This window comes from Gallinula chloropus, assembly GCF_964237585.1.
Source record: "Gallinula chloropus genome assembly, chromosome: 1".
Taxonomy (NCBI): Eukaryota; Metazoa; Chordata; class Aves; order Gruiformes; family Rallidae; genus Gallinula; species Gallinula chloropus.
This window is the reverse complement of record NC_140085.1, coordinates 87,308,824-87,329,318: the sequence shown is the minus strand read 5'-3', so window position 1 is coordinate 87,329,318 and position 20,495 is coordinate 87,308,824. Positions and strand designations below refer to the sequence as shown.

The 20,495-nt window shown below is 42.9% G+C and overlaps 1 protein-coding gene across 2 annotated transcripts; it reads right to left on the bottom strand.

The window, feature by feature from the left end:
• Nucleotides 1-254: 254 nt before the first annotated feature.
• Nucleotides 255-12,242, bottom strand: RABL3 (RAB, member of RAS oncogene family like 3). 2 transcript variants are annotated; one of them, XM_084273492.1, is made up of 9 exons: nucleotides 12,171-12,242; nucleotides 11,601-11,692; nucleotides 10,324-10,453; nucleotides 7,193-7,307; nucleotides 5,406-5,556; nucleotides 4,691-4,762; nucleotides 3,651-3,689; nucleotides 2,411-2,436; nucleotides 255-1,049 (listed from the first exon to the last, which is right to left on the bottom strand). In XM_084273492.1, exons 1-9 carry the CDS (start codon nucleotides 12,214-12,216, stop codon nucleotides 1,004-1,006), a joined length of 717 nt encoding a protein of 238 aa, XP_084129618.1. In that variant the 5' UTR covers nucleotides 12,217-12,242; the 3' UTR covers nucleotides 255-1,003. The 2 variants fall into 2 exon arrangements, with proteins under 2 accessions (XP_084129618.1, XP_084129619.1); XM_084273493.1 differs by lacking the exon at nucleotides 2,411-2,436.
• Between the last annotated feature and the right edge of the window lie 8,253 nt (nucleotides 12,243-20,495).

The following is a 20,495-nucleotide window of genomic DNA, read 5'->3' as shown; positions in this document are numbered from 1 at the left end:
CTCAGTACTGAACATGAAAAGGAAACATGCCTATCACAGATGCTAAGTTCCCTAACGATGTTGAATTCCCACTTTTTACAGGGCTTTATAATCTCTTTTACATTTCTATCCATTCTAATTCAGAGGATGTTCTCACATACCATGTTTTCTGAATCCGCTAAGCTCTTGGGCTCAGTAAGACCATGTCACATTTGTTCCAAATAAGCACTGTATAACAGCATCGTTTTCCCATCAGCTTTCAATGCACTGCCTTTTAATTTAAGAACAAGACCACACTCAGTTATGAAAAGATAAACAGGAGTAACTGATCACTTTGTCCTCTCCAAAGTAAATGATTTTAACTTAAGCAGCAGAATTAATAACACTTGTTTTCTACTCATAATTTTCTTTTTAAGACTTTATTTTTTTTAAATCTCTTGCCTATTTCTTTTACCCCTTTTGGATGGGGCTGAACAGTGTGTTCCGGGTGAGACACCACCATTCACTGAACGAAAGCATTCTATTATTTTCCAGACTATTTCTTACCCATCTTTATGTTTTCCTCACTTGTTTCGTTCACTTTACCGTAAATGAGATGGCCTCTCAGTGTCATCTCTCCTTCAGAGGTAAGATGAATGCAATTCATTGCAAAGACTGTCCATAAGTTTTCCAAAACGGAGACAAATCTGTGGTTTATACGTGCTGCGTATGATAAAGCCTCCCCCAGCAGTATGGGAGGCACTGGATTCCTTGCCCACTTTCCCCAAATGTTCTCATATATCCAGTCAGCCTGCAAGCCTCAGAAACGCTCTAGGCTTCAGGAGAGATTTTTGGAAATTCTTCCCTGAGTCTTTTCCAGCAAAAGTACCTTCAGCAGTCTACCTGGCCAATGCACAGAATCATTTTACTCTGCTTGACATAAGCATTGTTGTCCTTAAGCATCCAGTCGGAATGGGAATTCTCCATTTGGAACTCTGAGAAGTCATCTTCCACTTTTCCAGCATTCAATCATAATGAAGGCTCTTCAGTGTTCCTCCTCCAAACCTTTTCCTTTCAGAGAAGCCAGGAATCTAGAGACAGGAAAGATAGGGCATCATGTCAGAATCAGCATGAGCTCCCTCTAGCCTACATTCAAGTGCCTGTTACCAAGCCAACAATGCCTTCCTCTTCCAGGACTAAAATGTTTCAGCTTACTGCTAAAGGAGCACCATGAATTAAGCAAGATGCAAAGCTTGAGTATGGCTCATTTGTTCTAATGAGCTCCTTAAGGCTTTCTAGCAATGAATGCCTTAATTTCTTAGGCAAATCCTAACCCAGTTACTTACAGATCTCAAAGTTCATGTTCCCCCTTGCTCCTGATCCAAATGCATATAAGAATTTCTCCTCAAAATTTCTCCTCCTTGATATCATTATCAAGTTCTGTCAAAGTCCTGCTGATGCCTTCTAACCTGAGACAGGAGCACTTGACTGGTAGTTGAAAGTACAATTCTATCAATCACTGGAAGCTTTAAGAAAACCAGCAGAATACAAAGGGCTGCCACAGTGCAAAGGATTATCGCTCCTGCCCTTGAAGCCAATCTGCACAGACTGCTTGCACCGTGGCAATGAGTGCTTACAAAGAAAAATCTACTTCAAACCATCAGAAGATTCTCTGGTTTAAGAGACAGATTTGCAACCCAATGCATCTGTGAATCCCCCCTGAAAAAGACACGCACTGCTTTCTAATACTGTATCAGATGTCTGTCCTACTGGTGGCATCATAAAATTATTTGATTACAATCCAGAACACTTTTAGTTTTATACATGTACATACAAGCAGGAACAGCAGACCCAGTAAACACATCCTGCCAAAACAATTCCACACTTTCATAGGAAACACAGTATATTTAAGTGGAAGGTGCCAACCAAGCACTGCAAAACATGCCAGGGGAACTCGGGCATATACGATGGTATAGGACAGAAATGTCATTTACAATGCAAAGTAGGCTGCTTAGGTTACACGCTTCACTGGTAAACTGAGAAAGCTAAAGAGTTTACCACAAAATAAAAGTCCAGTAAAAAGCCCACAATTTAAATTTAGTTAGGCTTTTCAGGCCCCAAACTCGGAGAGATACACAAGGCATTCGTTCAGGAATTGTTTTGTTAATCTCTGAAAAGCAATCTCTAAGGGAAAAAAATCAGGCAGATTTTGCAGAAAGGTTTTTCTCATCAAAACTGCTTTGGGAATTCGGAAAGGAAAAACCCAATCATGTAACTAATAAGTAGCAGGACACCATGGCTCAAAACTCATCCGCCTCAGCATGTTGTAGATAAAAGTCACTAATTTAGAATACCAATTATTTATTTATCACATATCTGATCGAAGTCATAGCTACAAACAATTTGACACTTATCATTCTTTTCATCCTGAAGGAGTCTATAATAGAAATACCTCAAAACACGAGTGATCGAAGAGACCTATTGTAGAAAACCCACAAACACATTTGTAAGATTTACATTAAGTAGATCATTTCAAATAATAACATTAAGAGGTTATAATGAAATCTCCAGTTCCCATTTGGATTTTGTCTCTTTAAATATGACTGTCCACTACTTAAGATGTGTTTAAAGCCTTTGGGCTGTTTTCAGTGAGGCTGATGATAGTAGTCATGAGAAGGCTGTAATCTTTGGCACGCGGCCATAAGGAATTATAAAGTTAATCCCTGGCCAGCCACTGAAAATGATGAAATAAGAAAAATAAAAATCTTACATCATGAGTCAAAGACAACCATCACACCAGCAAGCAGGCTTCTGCATTAAGCTATTATCCCCATGAAAGGGAGACTTGCACTCACTAGAACGTGGGGAGGAGGGGAGAGGGGAAGAAAAAAGGCATCATGCAGACCCAAAAGAGGAAAAAGCAAATTTATTTTTAAAAGGCATAAAAAAGGCTCAAAGAAAGTAATCCTTCTGTAATTTGTGACTATTTTTCCCCACTCTCCCCAAGGGCCTTTCAGCACAGCTACATCTAACCACGCGTTGGATCGTGTTTCAGTGGTGCTATTCACGGTAATTTGCACACACTTCACAGAGCTGAGAAGTGGGGCACAGCAGCCTGCAGCTGGCGAGGTGGGGAAAGGGGGCCTGCCCAAACCAGGAGAGTCGTTTTGCTAGGCCTTCACCAACTGCACTGAAAACACAGCTAGTTCAGCCACTCAGGAATGAATTACAAGCTGGTATCAAGCTGCCATTTTCCCTGTGGCTCCACTGGTTCTGTGGAAACTGCCTGTGCAAAACATCAACCGCTAGTCCAAGGCGTGCAAAAAAAAGCCTCTCCATTGCCCTTCAGGACAGCATCTCTGACCTACATCTACAACTAAGCAGTCTGAAGCTGACAGATCTGAAAGAGATCATATTTGCCCATTTCACTCCACTCTTGCAACTTATGCTATGTTAGCATACTTAATTATTTCACTGCCAATCATATTACAAATACTGAAGCTGACAAGTCAGCCGTTTTTCTGTCTATCAAAAACCAGCTGGGCTCCCATAGATTCAAAAGCTCGATTACCAGCAGAGTATCATTTAAGTCACATGAAGCCCATGTTTTAGAGAGGGCTTTGTCAGCAGTTCATATGACTCAGGGAGAAACAAAACAAACAAAAAAAAAAAAAAGAGGAAAAATGACAAACCTGATTGCCATCTCTTAAGAAGTATCTCTTCTCTATGACCTGGGGAAAACAAAGAATGATCTTAGCTGGCAGAGCATATGCAGAACCTCAGATTCCAATCAACACTTTGCACTGCAGTACTGAAATTCTCAGCTAACTGGGACAGGGTCTGAACCCATGCCCCCTTCTCTGGTCCTACTGCTTTAAGTGCAAAGCTCTATTACATGTAGAAGTAACCACATCCAGTCATTCTTAGTAAAGCTGTGTTATCCTCAACTTCTACATATCTAATTTAGCTAGCCCTTTTTGGTAATGGAGGTGATGTTTTGGGTGTCTCCTTTACGCATCAGTCTGCAGGCACAGCAGTTCAGAGCACAAGCAAATGCCCATTCTGTGGGTGACTAACAACTCCCATGGTTCCAAGTAGCCCCTGGGCATCGATGATGCTTGACAAGAGGCAGTCTGACTCATTCTTTGAGATGATGCACAAATTGTCTGTGCTAAAGGGAGCTATGGAGGCAGTACCCATCAATCAAAAAGTGATGTGTATCACCCTGTTCAATCTATGCCCTCCTCCAAAGAAAATTCAGGCCAAATTTCCTCTAAAGCATGACTTGTTACTGGAGGTGATCTGCTCCACTATGATCTCTTTGTCCAGGGAATGCTTAAATCAGAGGATTCCTTCTGTCATTTTCACAGCAGGCCTTGATGCTCTCTGGTGCATGAAGGGAGAGTAAGTTTCTTAATTTGACCAGGAGCAAGAGAGCTAACCATAGTCTTCTAATACCCACATTACGACCTTAGGACACTGCAAACTCTCTGGCCTGCCAAAGGGCTCCAACAGCAGAGTGTCTGTGCACACTTGTGAGTTCTTTCTCATTGCTCTATGCAGATCAGCTATTTTCTGGAGGTTTCCAAAATCAGGCCAATCTTTGGCTTCCCCACACCTGGCCTGAACCAACACAAGAAAAGTAATGTGAAAGAGCAGCTGTCATTCCATGTTCACATCATGGACAGTGCTCAATATGTAGAAGAGCAGAGATTTAATTGGCTTGACTTACCTTATCAAAAAACCTGCTCAGCTTGACAGCATTGGATGAACCTGCAGCCAGGTAACGAGGATTGGTGCAATCCTAGAACACACAAAACACACACTATACCCTTTCCCCTGACACATTTACATGCAACAGCTAGGGAAAACACTGCATGTCTGCTGGCTTCTGCTCCACTGTCATCTGAGAGAAAGGCTAACTTCTGTTCTGTGAATCAACCAAAGAATTCTAAGTGTCCCCCCATGTGCTCCATGTCTTCCTTCTGCCACCAGCTATACAGTCAGCTAGTAACTCATACAGGCAGCAAAGAGCTGTGCATGTGTGTGTACACATGCGGGTCTATATACAATGCCACAGCACACATATGTTTTATATATAAGCACACACACATACTATAAATATGTATATATAAATAAAGTGATCTTGCTGTTTCATTCAAAGACAGTACATGTCACAACTAAGAAAAGGGAAGAGAAAACTGTTAACACCCAACCACCAATTCTAAGCTGTAGTGACTTTATCTAACACCCCATATACCTCCATATAGTGAAACAGAGATGATCGTTTCATCAAGGAAGGGGGGTGGCCAATCAAAATGTGCACGACTCCAGCATTACTCCAAAAAAATCTCCAAAAGCCTGACTCTGACAACAATATGTTTACCTACTAAAAATCAGAATCACTCCCATAAAAGAAACACAACACTGGTGACAAGGATACTAACCAAATTTATCTCTTCAGCATTGAAATCCTCAGCCAAGAAAGCTGTTCTGGTCAAAACTTCATTCCGCTTAGTTTCTGGGATCTGGTCCAGCTTTGTTCCTATTACCAGCAGTGGAATCTGGTTATCAGCAAACTGCTCTCGGTCATAGTCACTGATGAGGGAAACAAATACAATTCTGAATGAAGAGATGGTCATTTAAGTTGCTAGGGGGGTGCCATAAGTTGACCTGTCCCTTTCAAATAACTGTCCTTTATTTATGAAGGGTCATTATTTACCTAAGTGAGAATGCACTGTATCTGTAAATTAAGGAAGGGCTTCTGCATCTAAGTCACTTCACAGGGACTGAAAGGAAAGGAAGCCACATGAGTTGGATTTCTTCCTGGCATAGATGAACCATGCCAGGAAGAAATCCTGGAAGAAACAGATGAAGAAATCCAGGAAGAAATAGATGAAGAAACACTAACACAAGCAGAAAAGAAACAGGAATTACAGTACTGGATCAAGCGTGTCCAGAAACAGATCAGAGAGCTGGCATCTCTGAACATCTAAAGTTCCTACATAGATATACTTTTAAAGAAGGGACAATGAAGTAAATTGCAACTGTGAAACACTACCCCTTTCCACTTTAAATCAACGAGGGTTGCAACAACAATTCTGTGGTGACAAGTTATTAATTCTTCTATGTTCAAGTAAAGGCAGTCACTGTAAGTTGAATTCCAACACGCTTAGTTTCAGATATGACTCAGGATCAAAGATAGCCTCTAAACAATCAGTAATACTGCAATTAAATGTCATTGCAAATCCGAGCTCCAACCATTCCCCTCACACCAGTCTTTAATTTTTGTCTGAAGCAAGACTTTTAGAAAGTAATTTTACAACCCACGGCAACAACTCAACCAAGAAATTGCCAGTGCCTGAGCATCCGTCCCTGAGAGAAGTAAGGCTTTTAAAAATTAAAACAATTGAGAAGAAACTGTATATGAAAAAACCTGGAGAAATCTGCAGTTTATATAGTGCAAAACCTCTTGCCCTTCTCCCCTGTTTCTACAGAAATGCCTGTGTACCAGCACAGGCAGACAAAAATTTATATTCTTCCCACAAAAAGCTACCCCTTATTATTGCTTCTCCGCTTATGTGTGAGGTTTAATCAAAGATCTTAAAACCTCCTTGACTAGATGTGTAACAGGAGCACAGAGATACAGGAGGAAATGCTTGACAAGATGTTGGAAAGCAAATCATGAGCACAGTGTTTAAGCAGAGTTTTTAAGCTTGTTTTTTAGCCCCACTTCTGAAACAATTCCCCTGCCACCCAAATAAAAAAATAATTAAGTGAACTTCCTCAGACTTAGGGCACAGAAGGAAAGCCTTTTGGAGCAGAGACACGCCATGCCATGACACTTTCTGTGCAAGGGCTTTGTATGACTCAGTACAGACACACAAGCCTTCACATATCAGGGGCTGGACCTGCTCTCACAAACACCTCAGAGAAATGAAGGATGCAGTAAACATATTTTCCTTTAAAGCAAGGTCTGTCCTATACAGTTCGAGGATCTATTGGCAGAACAGCCTGACTGGCAGCATAAAAAACCCAACAAGATCAAGAAAAATCCCCATCTCAATCCCAAAACTACCCAAGAGTGATTTTCTTTGGTACCCTCCATTTATTTTCTTTCTTAAAAGTCTAGTCACATCTAACTAGACTTCAAGTAGCCTTAGAGATGAACTAAGACTTCCATAGCATCTTGGAATTACTGTGTCTTAACCTTGCATGTATGTTTTTCACTCACCCATTCGTCACGAGAACTCCTGTTGGCGCCACATCTCTGTTGAGGGCTTCCAGCGACCAGCGGTACAAATTCTGGGACGATTTCTTGTTGGTTAAGTCATGCACTAAAATTATCCCTGAAGTGAAAGAGAATGCAACAAGATGCTATTTAATGATAGATTTTCTTCTTCCCTATCTTACTAAAATGACATCTGCAGGTTCCCAGATATCTGAGAATGAAGAAAGGGAAATGTAACCGGTTCAGTTACAGTGAATGAGTAAAGCTGAAAATATCAGGGTGCAACAGGTTTTTTAAAGCTGCTTATCAGGAATTGGATAAGAGCTAAGAGAAAAATCTCATGAAAGGAGGAAATGAACAGCCAGCTCAGGGTTTAATCTACAAGAGGCTTGCAGGCATTCCCTGATTCCGCTCTGTCTAGTCCTAATTATACTCAAACTCTGCATTACTGCAGCAGAGAATTTCACCTTTCTCTGTTTTACCTAACTGATAAACCTTACTGTCATTCTGTCACAGCATCTGAGTGATCTAAAGGCTGTTTACTTGTTTCAGAAAGTTTAGAGAGCACTATTGCTTCTGTGCATTTTCAACAACTAAAGCTACACACTTGGGAAGGTATCCAAAGAGGAAACAGACTCTGATAAACTTTCACAGTCCACCAAATGGCTGGTAGAGACACGAATTAATATTTCACGTATTTAAAATTAAGCTTCTAGCATTTTTCATTTCCACTATCCTTCAAAATGTAAATTCTGAGATAGGAAAATGGCCAGCCAAACTTCTTAGCTCAGCTATTAACAGACACCCACTTCTGATAACCACAGTTCCTAACTCAATTACTAACTGCTACTAGCAAATTTCTTCTATTTCTTCACACCTTCTGCAACCTGTGGAATAATTTCACTCCCTCCAGACTTTAAACCATTACTGATTCAAGGACAAAATGGAATTATACCCCTTATCTTCATCAGGATTGGTTCTCAACACACTTCACAGCCCACATGTGGAGAAAACTTATTAATTTGATCTTTCACCTTAAGTCCTAAAGGTGCCACCCACTGTAAACACAATGAGAAAACACATCTCCACAAACATTTTGCACTACCTCACATGACACTGCATAGACTGTCCTATGAGAGTTCCCAGCATATCCTAACCATAGCCCTGTTTCAAATCATTTATCTCAGTAACAGCATAAAAAGGCAACTCAACTGTTGTGTCCACCCTCAGAGTAGGGACAAAAAGCCTGATACAACATAACTTGGCCTGTGGCAACGGATTCAGAAGCACTGCTGCATAATCTGTGGGAAACGCTCTCTACCTCTAGATACCCTTCCTTGGTTATGGTTTTGATTGGTCAGTTCCCTTATCAGCTTCATCAAAAACCTACAGAGTTAGTTGCACCAGCAGAAAAAGATTGTGTCAACATCAAAGCAGAGCAGGCAGGACCAATGGCTACTCAAGGAAACATTCCTCCCCCATTAAGATCTGCAAGCCACGGCCTTACTGCCTAGTCACTGTCACAGGCTATCACAGTGCACACACCAGATGCAGGGACACCAGGACAGAACCACAGGATACCCTGAGTCGGAAGGGTCATCGAGTCCAACTCCTGGCTCCACGCAGGGCCAGCCAAGCCAGAGCACGAAGATCTGCAGTCAAACCAAAGGCAAACGGTACCTCACCTTGTCAACAGCCGAGTCTCACTGACAGCCTGCGCAGATGCTGCCACAACCAATCATTAACTGCCTTGTGATCTCAGGCTCTCAAACCACTGCAAGCCCAGAAAGCACAAGCAGTCAGGCAGAAGGAGTGCAATGCATTCATCTCCTCCTCCTCCTCCATCAGGTCGAACAGAGGCAATTTGTGAGACAAGCTCTAATAAAGGAATTAATCTAATGAAAGAAACCAGCGCCAAAACTAACTACCAAAGTCAACAGTTTTCACATGCAGGCTGCCTAGTTATATCTTTGGGGCAGCAGAGATAAATAACTCTATTTTAAGAACGCCATCAACTATAATTCAGACATGAAGTTCAAGATTTCATCTTCTAATGGGCTGTTCTAGGATATTTCCAAGTCTGGCCCTCACTCACTGGCATGCTGTGAATTTGGTGTCAGAAAGAAATACATTTTTTTTCAAACACTGAAGAGGCTTGCTTTGAGGACACAATTCAACTCAAACCTTATTTACAGAGGTCTGGTTAACAAGATAAGCAAGAGGCACCTACACACAGTTTTCCTCCTGGGAAAGGAGAAGGAATAACTAGTTAAATAATCACAGAGCAAAATTGTTTATTGTGTGGCTAAACACATTACCAAAAGGCCTTCGAGTGATTTGGGACAAGAAATGAGAATCAAACAGAACATCTGAGACAGGTTTTTGTTAATCTGGTATACATCTATTTTTAGTGAACTATCCTTGGATGCCAAAAAGTAACAATTCGAATACTGCAATATTAAGTGTATAATCTCTTATTTGTTCTTATTAGTGGTACAGGTGAACTGCTAAGCCTTAAGTCAGTATCTCAACAGAAAGCATAAAAAATACTTTCTATCTAAAGAAGATTGCAAGATTCAATTATTAAAATCATTTGGCAAATTAAATGGGCAGAGGCAAGATGGTTGTCAGCATATTGCAATTTTATGGGAGAACAGTTCAAATTTGCCAGGGTCGGATATAACTAGGAAAGTTCATATAAATTCAAATAATTACTTCCCTGCTCTAGGTTTTGGAACCCAATATAAAAGAAAATACAAATCCTATTTCTGCACGTATATCAAACCCTGGAAGGTGAAGGCAACCTTCATGTCTGCAAGTGTAGCTGGAAGGGACCCCACTCTAACTTCAAAGACTCCCTGCTGTGCCAGCTACACAGGCCTGAAGTGAAAGGCTGATGAAGCTCATCTGCACAGGTTTGCCTAAAATAGTTTTCTAGTTCAAAACTGAATCCATAAAATTCTGCCTATAAAGGCTATCAGGTTTGGGTTTTTTTCCCCTGTATAAATATATCACAATCAGGAAAGGAGTAATACAGCTCTCAGGCAGATTTAAAGGACTCTTGCCCCTGACCCAAGAGACAGCTCACGACAGAAAGAGTGATTAAAAGCCAGACTCACACCAAGCAACCTTACCGTTCAGCAAGTTATAAAACACTGCTCGTGTGCTTTTCACACTAGTGGCACTACCCACTGAACCTCCAACATCCCACAGCTCAATGTAATAGGTCTTCTCTTCCGGAGTCCCTTCTTTGTAGTCATGGATCTGGTGAAAAATTCACACCATACATTATCCAGAGCACTGGTTCACAGCAGTTAATCCACACAACAGTTTAACATTCAGCTGAGAGTATTGTACTTGGACAGAAATTTGCAAATTCTCATGTTGACACCATTTCAAATCTCTCAAATAGAAGAGAGATGGAATGAGTCAAGAGTGGCCATAGCTCTTCGGTGAGATGGTGCTAGGTGAGTCAGCAGGGAGTATCCTTTCCACCTCAATACTAACAAACTTAATGCCTCACGATGTGCTTAGAAATAGCATGATGCAAATGCAGATGAAAAAGTAAAATCATTTCTTCTTACAGCAGTTAAAGCCCATGTGGTAGCACTTCAAGATGACCACATCAGATTCCAACTGACTATATCTTTTTTCTTGCCAATTCCCATTGGCTCCTCAACTGAAGTAATCAACATTGTTTCCCCAGGATATGCTAGGTAGTTTTGCTCCTCAGTCAACCAGCATTGCCATGTTTCTTTCCCCAAATTTTGGACATGTATTTCAGCATTCTTTGAGATGAAACTCCTAGATAGTAAGACAGGGTAATTCCTAACGATGGCAATGCACTTCAAGGAGAATGCAGCAAAGCACAATGAAGGAATAAAACACTCATCACCACCCCATGACAACTGTAGGTTGGGCTGAAAAAATATATGAATATCATTCCTCTAACAGCAGGTTGTGCAATAAGCAGGGAGGAAAAGGAACCCTATGGTTCTGTATCCTCAATCAGGCAGATTGGTTTTCCCCAGTACGTTTCGCTGGCAATTTAGTTGTTCACTGAGTATTTCTCAGGGAAGTGTGCTTTAAGTTCTGTGCCCTCTGACCGAATCTGGCCACTCTGTGACGTGTAACACAACAGCAGCCACTGCAGTAAGGAGAGATGCTACCAATGGCAAGTGTTGTGTCTTTGTTTTGACAACCTTGTCAGGTCAACACCCACTCCCCTGAGTGCCTGGCTCACATTAAACATTATTTGCTTCAAAAGATTAACTTCTCAGCGAAATGAAAACGCCGAAACACACCTCTCTGCAGGGCAGGAAGTAATGGAAAGGTGGAAAAAAGAAAGAAAAAAGAGCCAAGGCCCTTCCCTTCCCCATCAGGGCACCAAGAGGTCGGGCATGTCACCTACTCGAACATCCACTGAGCAGCCCACTGTCCAGGACGGGTTTCCCAAAACCTGGTTGTGGCACAAGAGGTGAACAAGCGAAGATTTCCCGACACCTGCAAGTACACACGGCAGACAAGTCCTGGGCGACCGCGCAAGGCCAGGCACAACGGCCCAGAGGTGATGCCCGGGACCGCCGACTAACCGCGGATGGGCCGGCAACAGCGGGCGGCAAGGGGCAAAGGAGGGAGGGGCAAAGGGCAAACAAGGGGGCAAGGGGGAGGGCAAGGGGCAAAGCGCCAGGGACCAGCACAACCTGAGGCGGACAGGACCGCCCCCCCCCCCCCCCCCAAGCACCGCCGATCGGGGAGCGCCCGAACCCGCCAAGAGGCTTTCGGCGGGTGGGCGTGAAGGGCGGGCGGAGGGGCCGGCCGAGGGAGCGGCGCGCCGCGCATGCGCCGCCCGGCACCTTCGGAGGGGGCCTGGCGCCGGTTGCGCGGCAGGGGGATGGGGGCACGGCACACCCCACCCCTCTCCCGCCCGCCCGCCCGCGCTGGGCGCGCCCGTATTGGGCTGCGGGGGTGGGACACTCACCGGAGTCGCCCAACACCAGCACCTTGACCCTGTCCAAAGCCGCCATCTTACTCTACCTAGCAACAACCCCGGAAACCACTGCCCAATCGCGGCGCCCGCTCCTGCCGCTTCACTCAGCCTATTGGCTGCCCGGTCGAGTAACCGCTGCCGCATTCGTTCTTGACTGGTTTAGCTCATGTGAGGGCGGGAACTCTGGGGGCTTTGTGAGGACGCGATTGGCTCGCTCTCCTGTCGCTCGCCGCTCAGTCACCGAGCGGAATGCGTGGCGGGCACGGCGGGAGGGTAGTAGGGCGCATGTGCAGAACGCGGGGCGTCGTTGGGCAAGGCGCCTGGCGCCCCGTGACGCCGAAGGCGTGCGCAGCTCTGACGCGCCCGCGCGGAGCCGCCGGAAGCGCTGCTCGGAGCAGGGAGAGCTGAGAGCGGCGGCAGGTCAGTGCCGGCCCCGGGCAGCGGCGGCCGTGCCGGCCCTGCGGAGCCAGAGGGGCCGCGCCGGGCTCCCCCGCCGGGTCGCGCCGCCCCTGCTGCGGACTCAGGCAGCGCCGCCGGGTGAAACGGCCGGGAGGCCCCTCGTCGGCCCCGCCTCGTGGAGGCCCCCGGCCCGGCCCGACGCTCCGGCCCACCCGGGTGCTTTGTGTGCCGCTGCGGGGCCGAGCAGCGCCCGGCCGCCCCCCCGGGGGTTCGTGCTCCGCGCACGTCGTCCCGCAGCCGGGCCGCGGTCCCCGGCCCCTGTTTCGTCTTCGGCTCCCTACTGCCTCTCCTCTCGTGTTTGTCCTTCTGCGTTTGCCAGCCGGGGTTCTTCTCAGGAGGCACCGCTGAGCCCATCGGCTTCCCCGAGCCTGCTCGACCGGGTGTTTAAAGCCCAGCACGCAGGAGCGGGTAGGGAACGGGCAGCCGCCGACAGCGTGAGGCGCTTTGCCCGGCTTTAGAGCTTAGTCTGCTGCTACGGGAACAAATCGAGCGTGTTCCCCGTTTTTGCCAGGTTCGGCCATTGTTCGAGTCCACGTAGCGAGGCCGTTCAGTTCTCTGGGTCAGCGAGGTATCTTCTTTTTGTGCACTGGTTTTCTTCTGGCTTCAGGAGCTTAATGTTTCCCTGAGAAGCAGATGAACATCACACCTCCTAGCAGTGCTAAGCCGAATTTAGGCCATTACAGGTGGTTTACAATGGGTAAGAGAAATCAGCGTTCCGAAAAGGATGTTTGGCAGCCCCGTTTCCAGGCGCTTTCATTAAATATAGGTGGCTTAACCTTTTTCAACTGCAAAAGGTAGCCTTTCTTTCCATTTCTTGCAATGGAATCCTCTCTCATTTGCTGATTCTGTTGCTCATCAGACTAGCCAGCCTGTAGAAAGACCTATTAAAGTGTAGAAAGACGGATTAAAAGCAAAAAAAAAAAAAAGGTCATTTTCTGTCCCTTAGTGGCATAAATTGATGCATAAGAAGGTGTTGTGAGTGCTGGAGCAGGCATGGGAGAGGGCAGAGCCATATGCTTGGGAGAGGAGCAAATATCCCTTCTGACAGCAGTAAGAGATGATGGGAGTTTCGTTCCTGCCTTCCAGTCCATTTAAGATACTGTTTATAGCTCACTTCCGAACCAGATACCTTGGGGAATTCTAAACAAGAAACTACTTGAATTAAAGCTAATTTAGTATCTCCTTATTTAGTTTCTCTGTTTCTTTATTGCTTTCATCTGTAGCATATGCATCTTATTTGCTGCACACTGATGAACTAAAACTTTTCTGAACCTAATTCCTTTCATAAATCTTTGTTACTTCGCTCCTGAATTCCTGAAAGTCAGACATACCACTCATGTCCTGTTAAAGACTTAACAGAGAAATCCAATGTTAAGCATAGTGTATGTTAAGGCAGTCGTGACTTCTTAGGCTTGGTATTTGTGACGAATGCTTTTTTTTTTTGCCTTTAGAAAATCAGTACCCTTAACTTGATTATGTGAGGACTAATGCTCAAGTGTCTCCAGTATGACAGACATTTTTTCTGCTGATACGTGTGTAAACAGAAGTGTAAATTCTAAGAGTTTGTCCAAGGTTAAAATATTCTAGTGGCTTCATGTTACAATTGAGTCAAATGCAAAATCTCTGCAACCACGTAGGGAATAGCTCACTTAAATATCCCTAGCCATGCTTTCATTTTTCTGCTTCATGTAGGCTCTGTTCTAGTAACATAAATAATTTGGCTCTTGAACTTTTGCCCCTTGCCTTACCTCAAAAATACCCGATTTTTTTCTTTGACATGCTAGTTTTTTCACTTTATCATCTGCTTGATTCACCTTGCCACATTAGGAGGTAACAGGCAAAATTAGTGTGGAACAGGCTGCGGTTGTGGCTGAAGCGTGGGGAGGAAAAGAAAGACCTCTTTATGGGAGGGAGAGTATAATTAGGCTTAAGTTATAACAAGAAGCTTGCACCTTCCCTATTCTAGCCACCAAGCTTTGCCTTCAATAAACAGCATTCCTTTTTTTTTTTTTTTTTGTCTACAGCTACAACTGTAAACAGTTTGTCAATGCTAACATTGTGGTAATGTGTTCAGAGTTCTTCTGCATCTTCTACTGCATCTGCTGTATGTGCCTGCACAGGTAGTCCTTTAATTTACTGACAGCTTGCTATTGTTATGTGAGCTTTAGGTTACAAATGTGATTGAGAATTACATCCCAAGCTTGCATTGTTCAGTTCCTGCCTTGTGTATTTAGGCCTTCTGTGGTTCCATACATTTTTTTTTTTTACTTGTGAAATTAGGTGAAAATCTCCTAATCTCAGCCAGACCCATCAACCTTTCTGTGTGCAGCTGCAGCACAACTTCTCCTTGTAAGAGAAGGAAACCCTTTGGTACCTGCAGCATCCTGGTTTCAGTTGATGTAATGCCAACCAGATGGTAGGGTTTGAATGACAGCAGATTGTTCTCCTTTAATACTTCAAGGCAGGTCTTGCAGTGAAAAGAGGTGGTTTCTCATGGAGATGTGGAGCAGGAGGAAGGCTGCGCAGCACTGCTGCTCGAGTCTTCAGGGAAGGGAATTCCATAGGCCTTAGGTAGAATCCCAGAAGATGTTGGGTTTGCAGCTGATGTAGAATAGAGACAGTTCTGGATAGTAGGGGCATATTGCACAGATCATCCACTTGTTACAGAGCAAGGCAAATAAAAAAGCAGACCTGAAAATGGGCGGCTGTGTGCCGTTTTCTGTAAAGGCTGATTAGTGGCCAAGGTTACATTGTACAGACATTCCAAATCTTGATAGTCTCTTTTTCCCACTGTAGTTCTGAAACTTGTGCCTTCCCCTCCCGTATTCGTGAAGATTCAGAGTTGTTCCTCTCAACCTCATCATCTTCTGGAAGACAGAATTTTAAATTTTATTAAAGTGAGAAACTAAAAAAACCCCAAGGATCTGGTGTTTGCAAGTGACTGCTGGAGTAGGGTGTGGTGTGTACTTGCTCCTGGAAGGCTGTTGTGCTTTGCTGCAATTACAGGTGAGAGGCTCTTATTTTATAACCTGATTTAGATTTTTCATGAGGACACAGTGTCAGTGCTGTAAAGGAGTAAATTTTTTGTCTTTTTAAAAGTCTTACGGCACTAGCCTGAAGAAATGTTTTCCAAATAGATCATCAAGATGTAGTCTCAAAGACTTAGTGAAAAAGAACACTAAGAATTTAAACTAAATGTGGGAAAAATAAGCGCGTTTACAAGTGTGAGCAGTATGTCTGATAGACCTAGGTTCCCAGCCAAACCTGCAGCTCCACATATTCTTCAAAAGGGATTGGGGGTGTTATGAAGGTGTTTATGCTTGCATACACAAATCAGTCTGAAGAGTAGTTTACTTCTATTTAGAATATCCCACTTTTTAAAAAGTTTACCTTGTCAAATATATGAAAAACGAGACTTTTTTTTTTTTAAGAAAACATATTACTGGAATCAATGCAAGCTTCAAAGCTACTAGTTAAGTTGATGTTCATTTGTGGTATTGGATACAATTTCAGGTTAATTTACTGCCTGACTTAATGTTTTCCTGACTTGTCGTTCCCATGTCATCTATGTTACAGCTTCTATCGATTGATTTTTGTTACTGTGTCAATCTTTTGTCTTGGCATTAGTCAGGAAAAGCAGGAAGAGCAGAGCCGCTGTCTGTAATACTGTTCCTGTTAGAATTCACACAAGAATTCCTGAAACTGTTACACATACAGAAGAGTTCAGTTGCTCTGTAGTATCAGGAAAGTGGAAATGTTTTCCCAGTTACTTTCTGGCTTCTTTATGGTCTCTCATCCCGTCATACTGGGTGGGTTTTTTTTTGAGGTCACTTGCTCTCTTTTCAGTTTCCTTTCTGACCTCTCTAGTTGTGATCAAGACCTATGCCTCATGCATTTTACTCAACCTAGGCTAGTCTTCATTTTGCAGTCTGTATGCTGGTATAAATATATATATATATATATTTAACCCATCAAATCTGGTTGTGTAGTATAGCTTTAGGTTTTTCTTCCCAGAGTTGTCTTTTGATAGCCACATCAGTATTTATTCTTATATTTAAAGAATTTAAAAAACCCCGACCAGCTACCTCACTGTTTTCTTCTTGCTGTTGCTGTCTCTCTATGATAATACAAGACAGCAAACCTGAATACTCCTACTATACCCATAGTACTGAATTGTATCCACGTAATTACCCAACACAATTCCACAGTGGCTGTCTCTTAGTAAAACCCATTTCTAAATTTTGAAACTTTCCGTTTGGGGTGTTTCTGAATGTCCTGGTGTCCAGTGAGCTCTATTATTGGTGCTGTAGGTATTTACCACACAGTGGCTTGCCTTGGCCATTGTTTTTCTTTTGTTTTTCTTCCCCCCTGACAACATCCCTGGTGCTTGTACATTATTAAGGTCAGTACCCACATCATTATGAAGCAGATGCACGTCCATTAAAACCTCGTTAGGAGATGTTATCGTATTTCTTTGCACACATAATTAATTCAGGTTTGACTTACTGCTTCAATGGAAGGTGAAATCACTGCTCAGGGCTGCAATGGTAAAGTCCCTGGGTTTTGAATTTTAAGCCAGTATTCCCATGGCACTGGGTTACTATTTGTGAGCTGGTTTATGCTCCGTCTTGCCCGGTGAAAGGTAGTAAGGGTTTGGAGTTAGTATGTTGTAGCCTGGGATTCTTTGTGGCAGGGTGGCCAGATGTCAGCTTCTAGAGAAATAATGTGTTAAGACCTTGACCTGTGGTCACTTCTAGCAGTGGTGTGTGTTCTCTGGTGCCTTCCTTCTGTATCACCTAGCTTAACTGAGAAAATGATTATCAAGAATAATGTTGCAAAATGTTTGTCATCCTGTTTGAGCCCTCATTAGCATTAGGCTTCAATGTATAAAAAGGGGTTGCTGAAGGTGTGCCCATGCTCATTTCCAGAGTTAAGTTACTTGTCAAGCTTTGCTACAAGGTCAACAGTGCTGCATGCAAGAGTGCTCTTTGGTGGTTGGGTTTTTTTTTTCAATTGGTCAAATTGCTGTCCCACCCAAATGCTGTCTTCTGCAGGATTTAGAATTTAATCCTGGTTAATCAACTTTTTGAAGTGGAGATGAATGGCTTGCAGTGTTTTCAGAATGCTTGTATGTCTCTGTATTCATGTCTGGAAGAAAGCCAGTCTTAAACTCAAGTTGCCCACCATTACTTGAGGTTATAGAAGATTTGACATTGCTGAGAAAAACCTGTTAGAGGAGGAAAAACGATCTGTAAAGAATCCTGGTCACACATGGGGGGAAAAATGTTTTCTAGTGGTTGACACTAAGAAATATTACTAATTCTCCAACTGTTGCTGAAACTGAGGGAAAAGTGTATCCTCTTAGAGGTGGTTTTATTTATTGGTGCCTTGTAGGTCTCAGTTTAAGCTGTTTGAGAGCATTATTTGGGAAATTGTACCTTCAAATTGATTTTTGAAAGCAGCTGTGGAAATCTGCACCTGTCTTCTGCAAGAATCTCATTGAGAGACAATGCTTTCCATTGTCTCTCAGATGAGGTATCCAGAGTGAGATGTGCTTATTTAAAAACACTTTTCTCCTTTTTTTTTTTTTTTTTTTTTTGTTATTAAACTGATGTGCTGAAGGTCACTGTGTCTGCTGCAGGTTCTGTGGCCAGGTTATTCTGCAAGGAATTTTTTGGTGACAGTGAATTGCTGAGCAGAGAAGTATTGTTTATTTTAGAGATCAGCACTTAAAGGCTTTTGACTTTAAACATTTGACTTTTTAAATCTCTTCTGGGATGCCAGGTTTTGTTTAAAGTTGATCTTTACATTAATGTTATACTGGTGCTTAAATTCTGAATTAGAGTTAATCAGCTTGAATAAATAAAGGCCTGTGGCCAGCTGCATTGACGCTGTTATAGCATCAGTGTGTTGCTGACAGGTTCAGTCAAAAGCAAGAACTATCCTCAAGTGACTGAAAGACTAAAAAAATGCCAGTAGGATTGAGCTGCCTTTCAGGGGTAACATCCTGTGGCAATATTCAGATCAGGCCTGACCTAGGGATTCAAAAACACTGTAGGGCTAACTCATGATGGGGCATCTTTTATTGCTGATGCTTTTGCCTCTAGCACAGAGCTCCATAAAACTGTCCTCTGTGTGAGAGTAAATCATTGTGTGTTGCATGCAGAAGCTGACTCTAAAAGTATTTGTTTCACAGCAAATTCATGCTGTGATAAACATATTTTAATTCTTTTTTTTTTTTTTTGAAGAGAAGCTGGAGCTGGATGTGGAAAGGTTGTTCTCAGCCTGCACACCAGCAGTCAACAGGCGTTTGTTTCCATTTGAGTGCTATGAATACTATTTGCCCCTAAGTTACAGTAAAAGAAAAGCTCAGCTACAGAAGCTTTTTAAAAGAAAGGGATTTGTTGGTTTGTTTTTTTCTTTCTTACCCAGAAGTCAGTAAGGACAGTGTTAGTTAATTTAATGTGAATCTCCCCAGCCTACAGCCTTTGCAGTTTCAATGTCCCAAAACTTTGAAGGGACCGTATCTCCCCAGTTGCAGAAGAGGGCGAGGGTTTGAGAGATGTAAACCTTCAGTGAGTAATGTTCCTTAAAGGTTTTTGAGAGGTCAGTGTTTCTCATACAAAAGAAAAAAAAAAATCTAAGCAGGCTACTGGGATAAATGATCACAGGTTTTTGAGTAGTCTGAGTTGGTAGAAGTGAGTCATCAGCTGCTCCATTACATGTAAAGCTGGGTGATTTCAGGGGGTGTCTTAGTATGGGGAGTACAGAAAAGTTTTGTAATGGTGTTTGTCAAAAAGGATATTATAGGTTTTATCATAGCAACAAAGAAAATGGGACACCCATCCAGATCCATTTGTATTCTGTCGCTCTCCTCTTTCCCAGCATTTAAGCCTCAAATAATGGGGAAGTAGGTACATGGTATGTGAAATCTCTGTAGATGTTATAGTTTAGATTGGCAGAGTTTTACTGTTCGTGGTAAGTGCTTAGTGGTGACAAACAGAACTGAAGGTGTGGGGTCCTTCAGCTGAAGGAACCTTTTGCTTAGAAATGTTTATTCATGTCCTAAACTAGTATACAAATATCTTGTTGGAAAAGACTATTCAAAGTTTTATTTGAAGTTAACTGGCAGTACAACCCTCTGAGTTAGTATTCCAAAAGCTCTTCATGTGTCAAGGGTGAAAATATGAAGAATTCCTTGTGTGATGCATGATCCTATGTATATTGAGTGTGTAACTGTCATGGCCATTTGATGTTAATATGAAGAAAAATTAAGTGAGAATAGAGTATTTCTTTAGAAATTGCCTTGCTGCAGCATGGTAAGTCATGATACATAACCCAAAGGAAACTTAATGGAATACTTTTAAAACACATCATCTGTTTGTGTTCACTGAGTCTTGATTCTTTAAAGAAATTTAAACTTTATTTATTGTGCTGTATTATCTATGGGCTTCTGAGGTCTGAATGTGAGACTCTTAAAATGAAGGATGAGACCTTTCGAAGGCCTCATCTGAGATCAAGGCTGAAGCAGTTGGTGATGTAGAACCTGGTAGTGCTAACAGCTTTCAAGCTGCAGACAGGTGACTAAGGCCTATTTATCAGAAAGTAAGGAGAAAGTCTGTCTAGTCTCACTGTGCAGCTGGGAGCTTTTGCTTGAATGCATACCAGTCTGTACTGGCAAGCTGTCCTCATACATATCTGCCCAGTGATGTCTTGAGGAGTAGAAGCAGGCAGGGCTAATTATAATGTGATCAAGTAGCATTAACTGGGACCATAAGAGTCTGCTGCTCTCTTGGGCTGTTTTAGGACCTTTCTTGCTGTAGCCTTTTTCTGCTTCACCCAAGCTAAAAGTCTCAG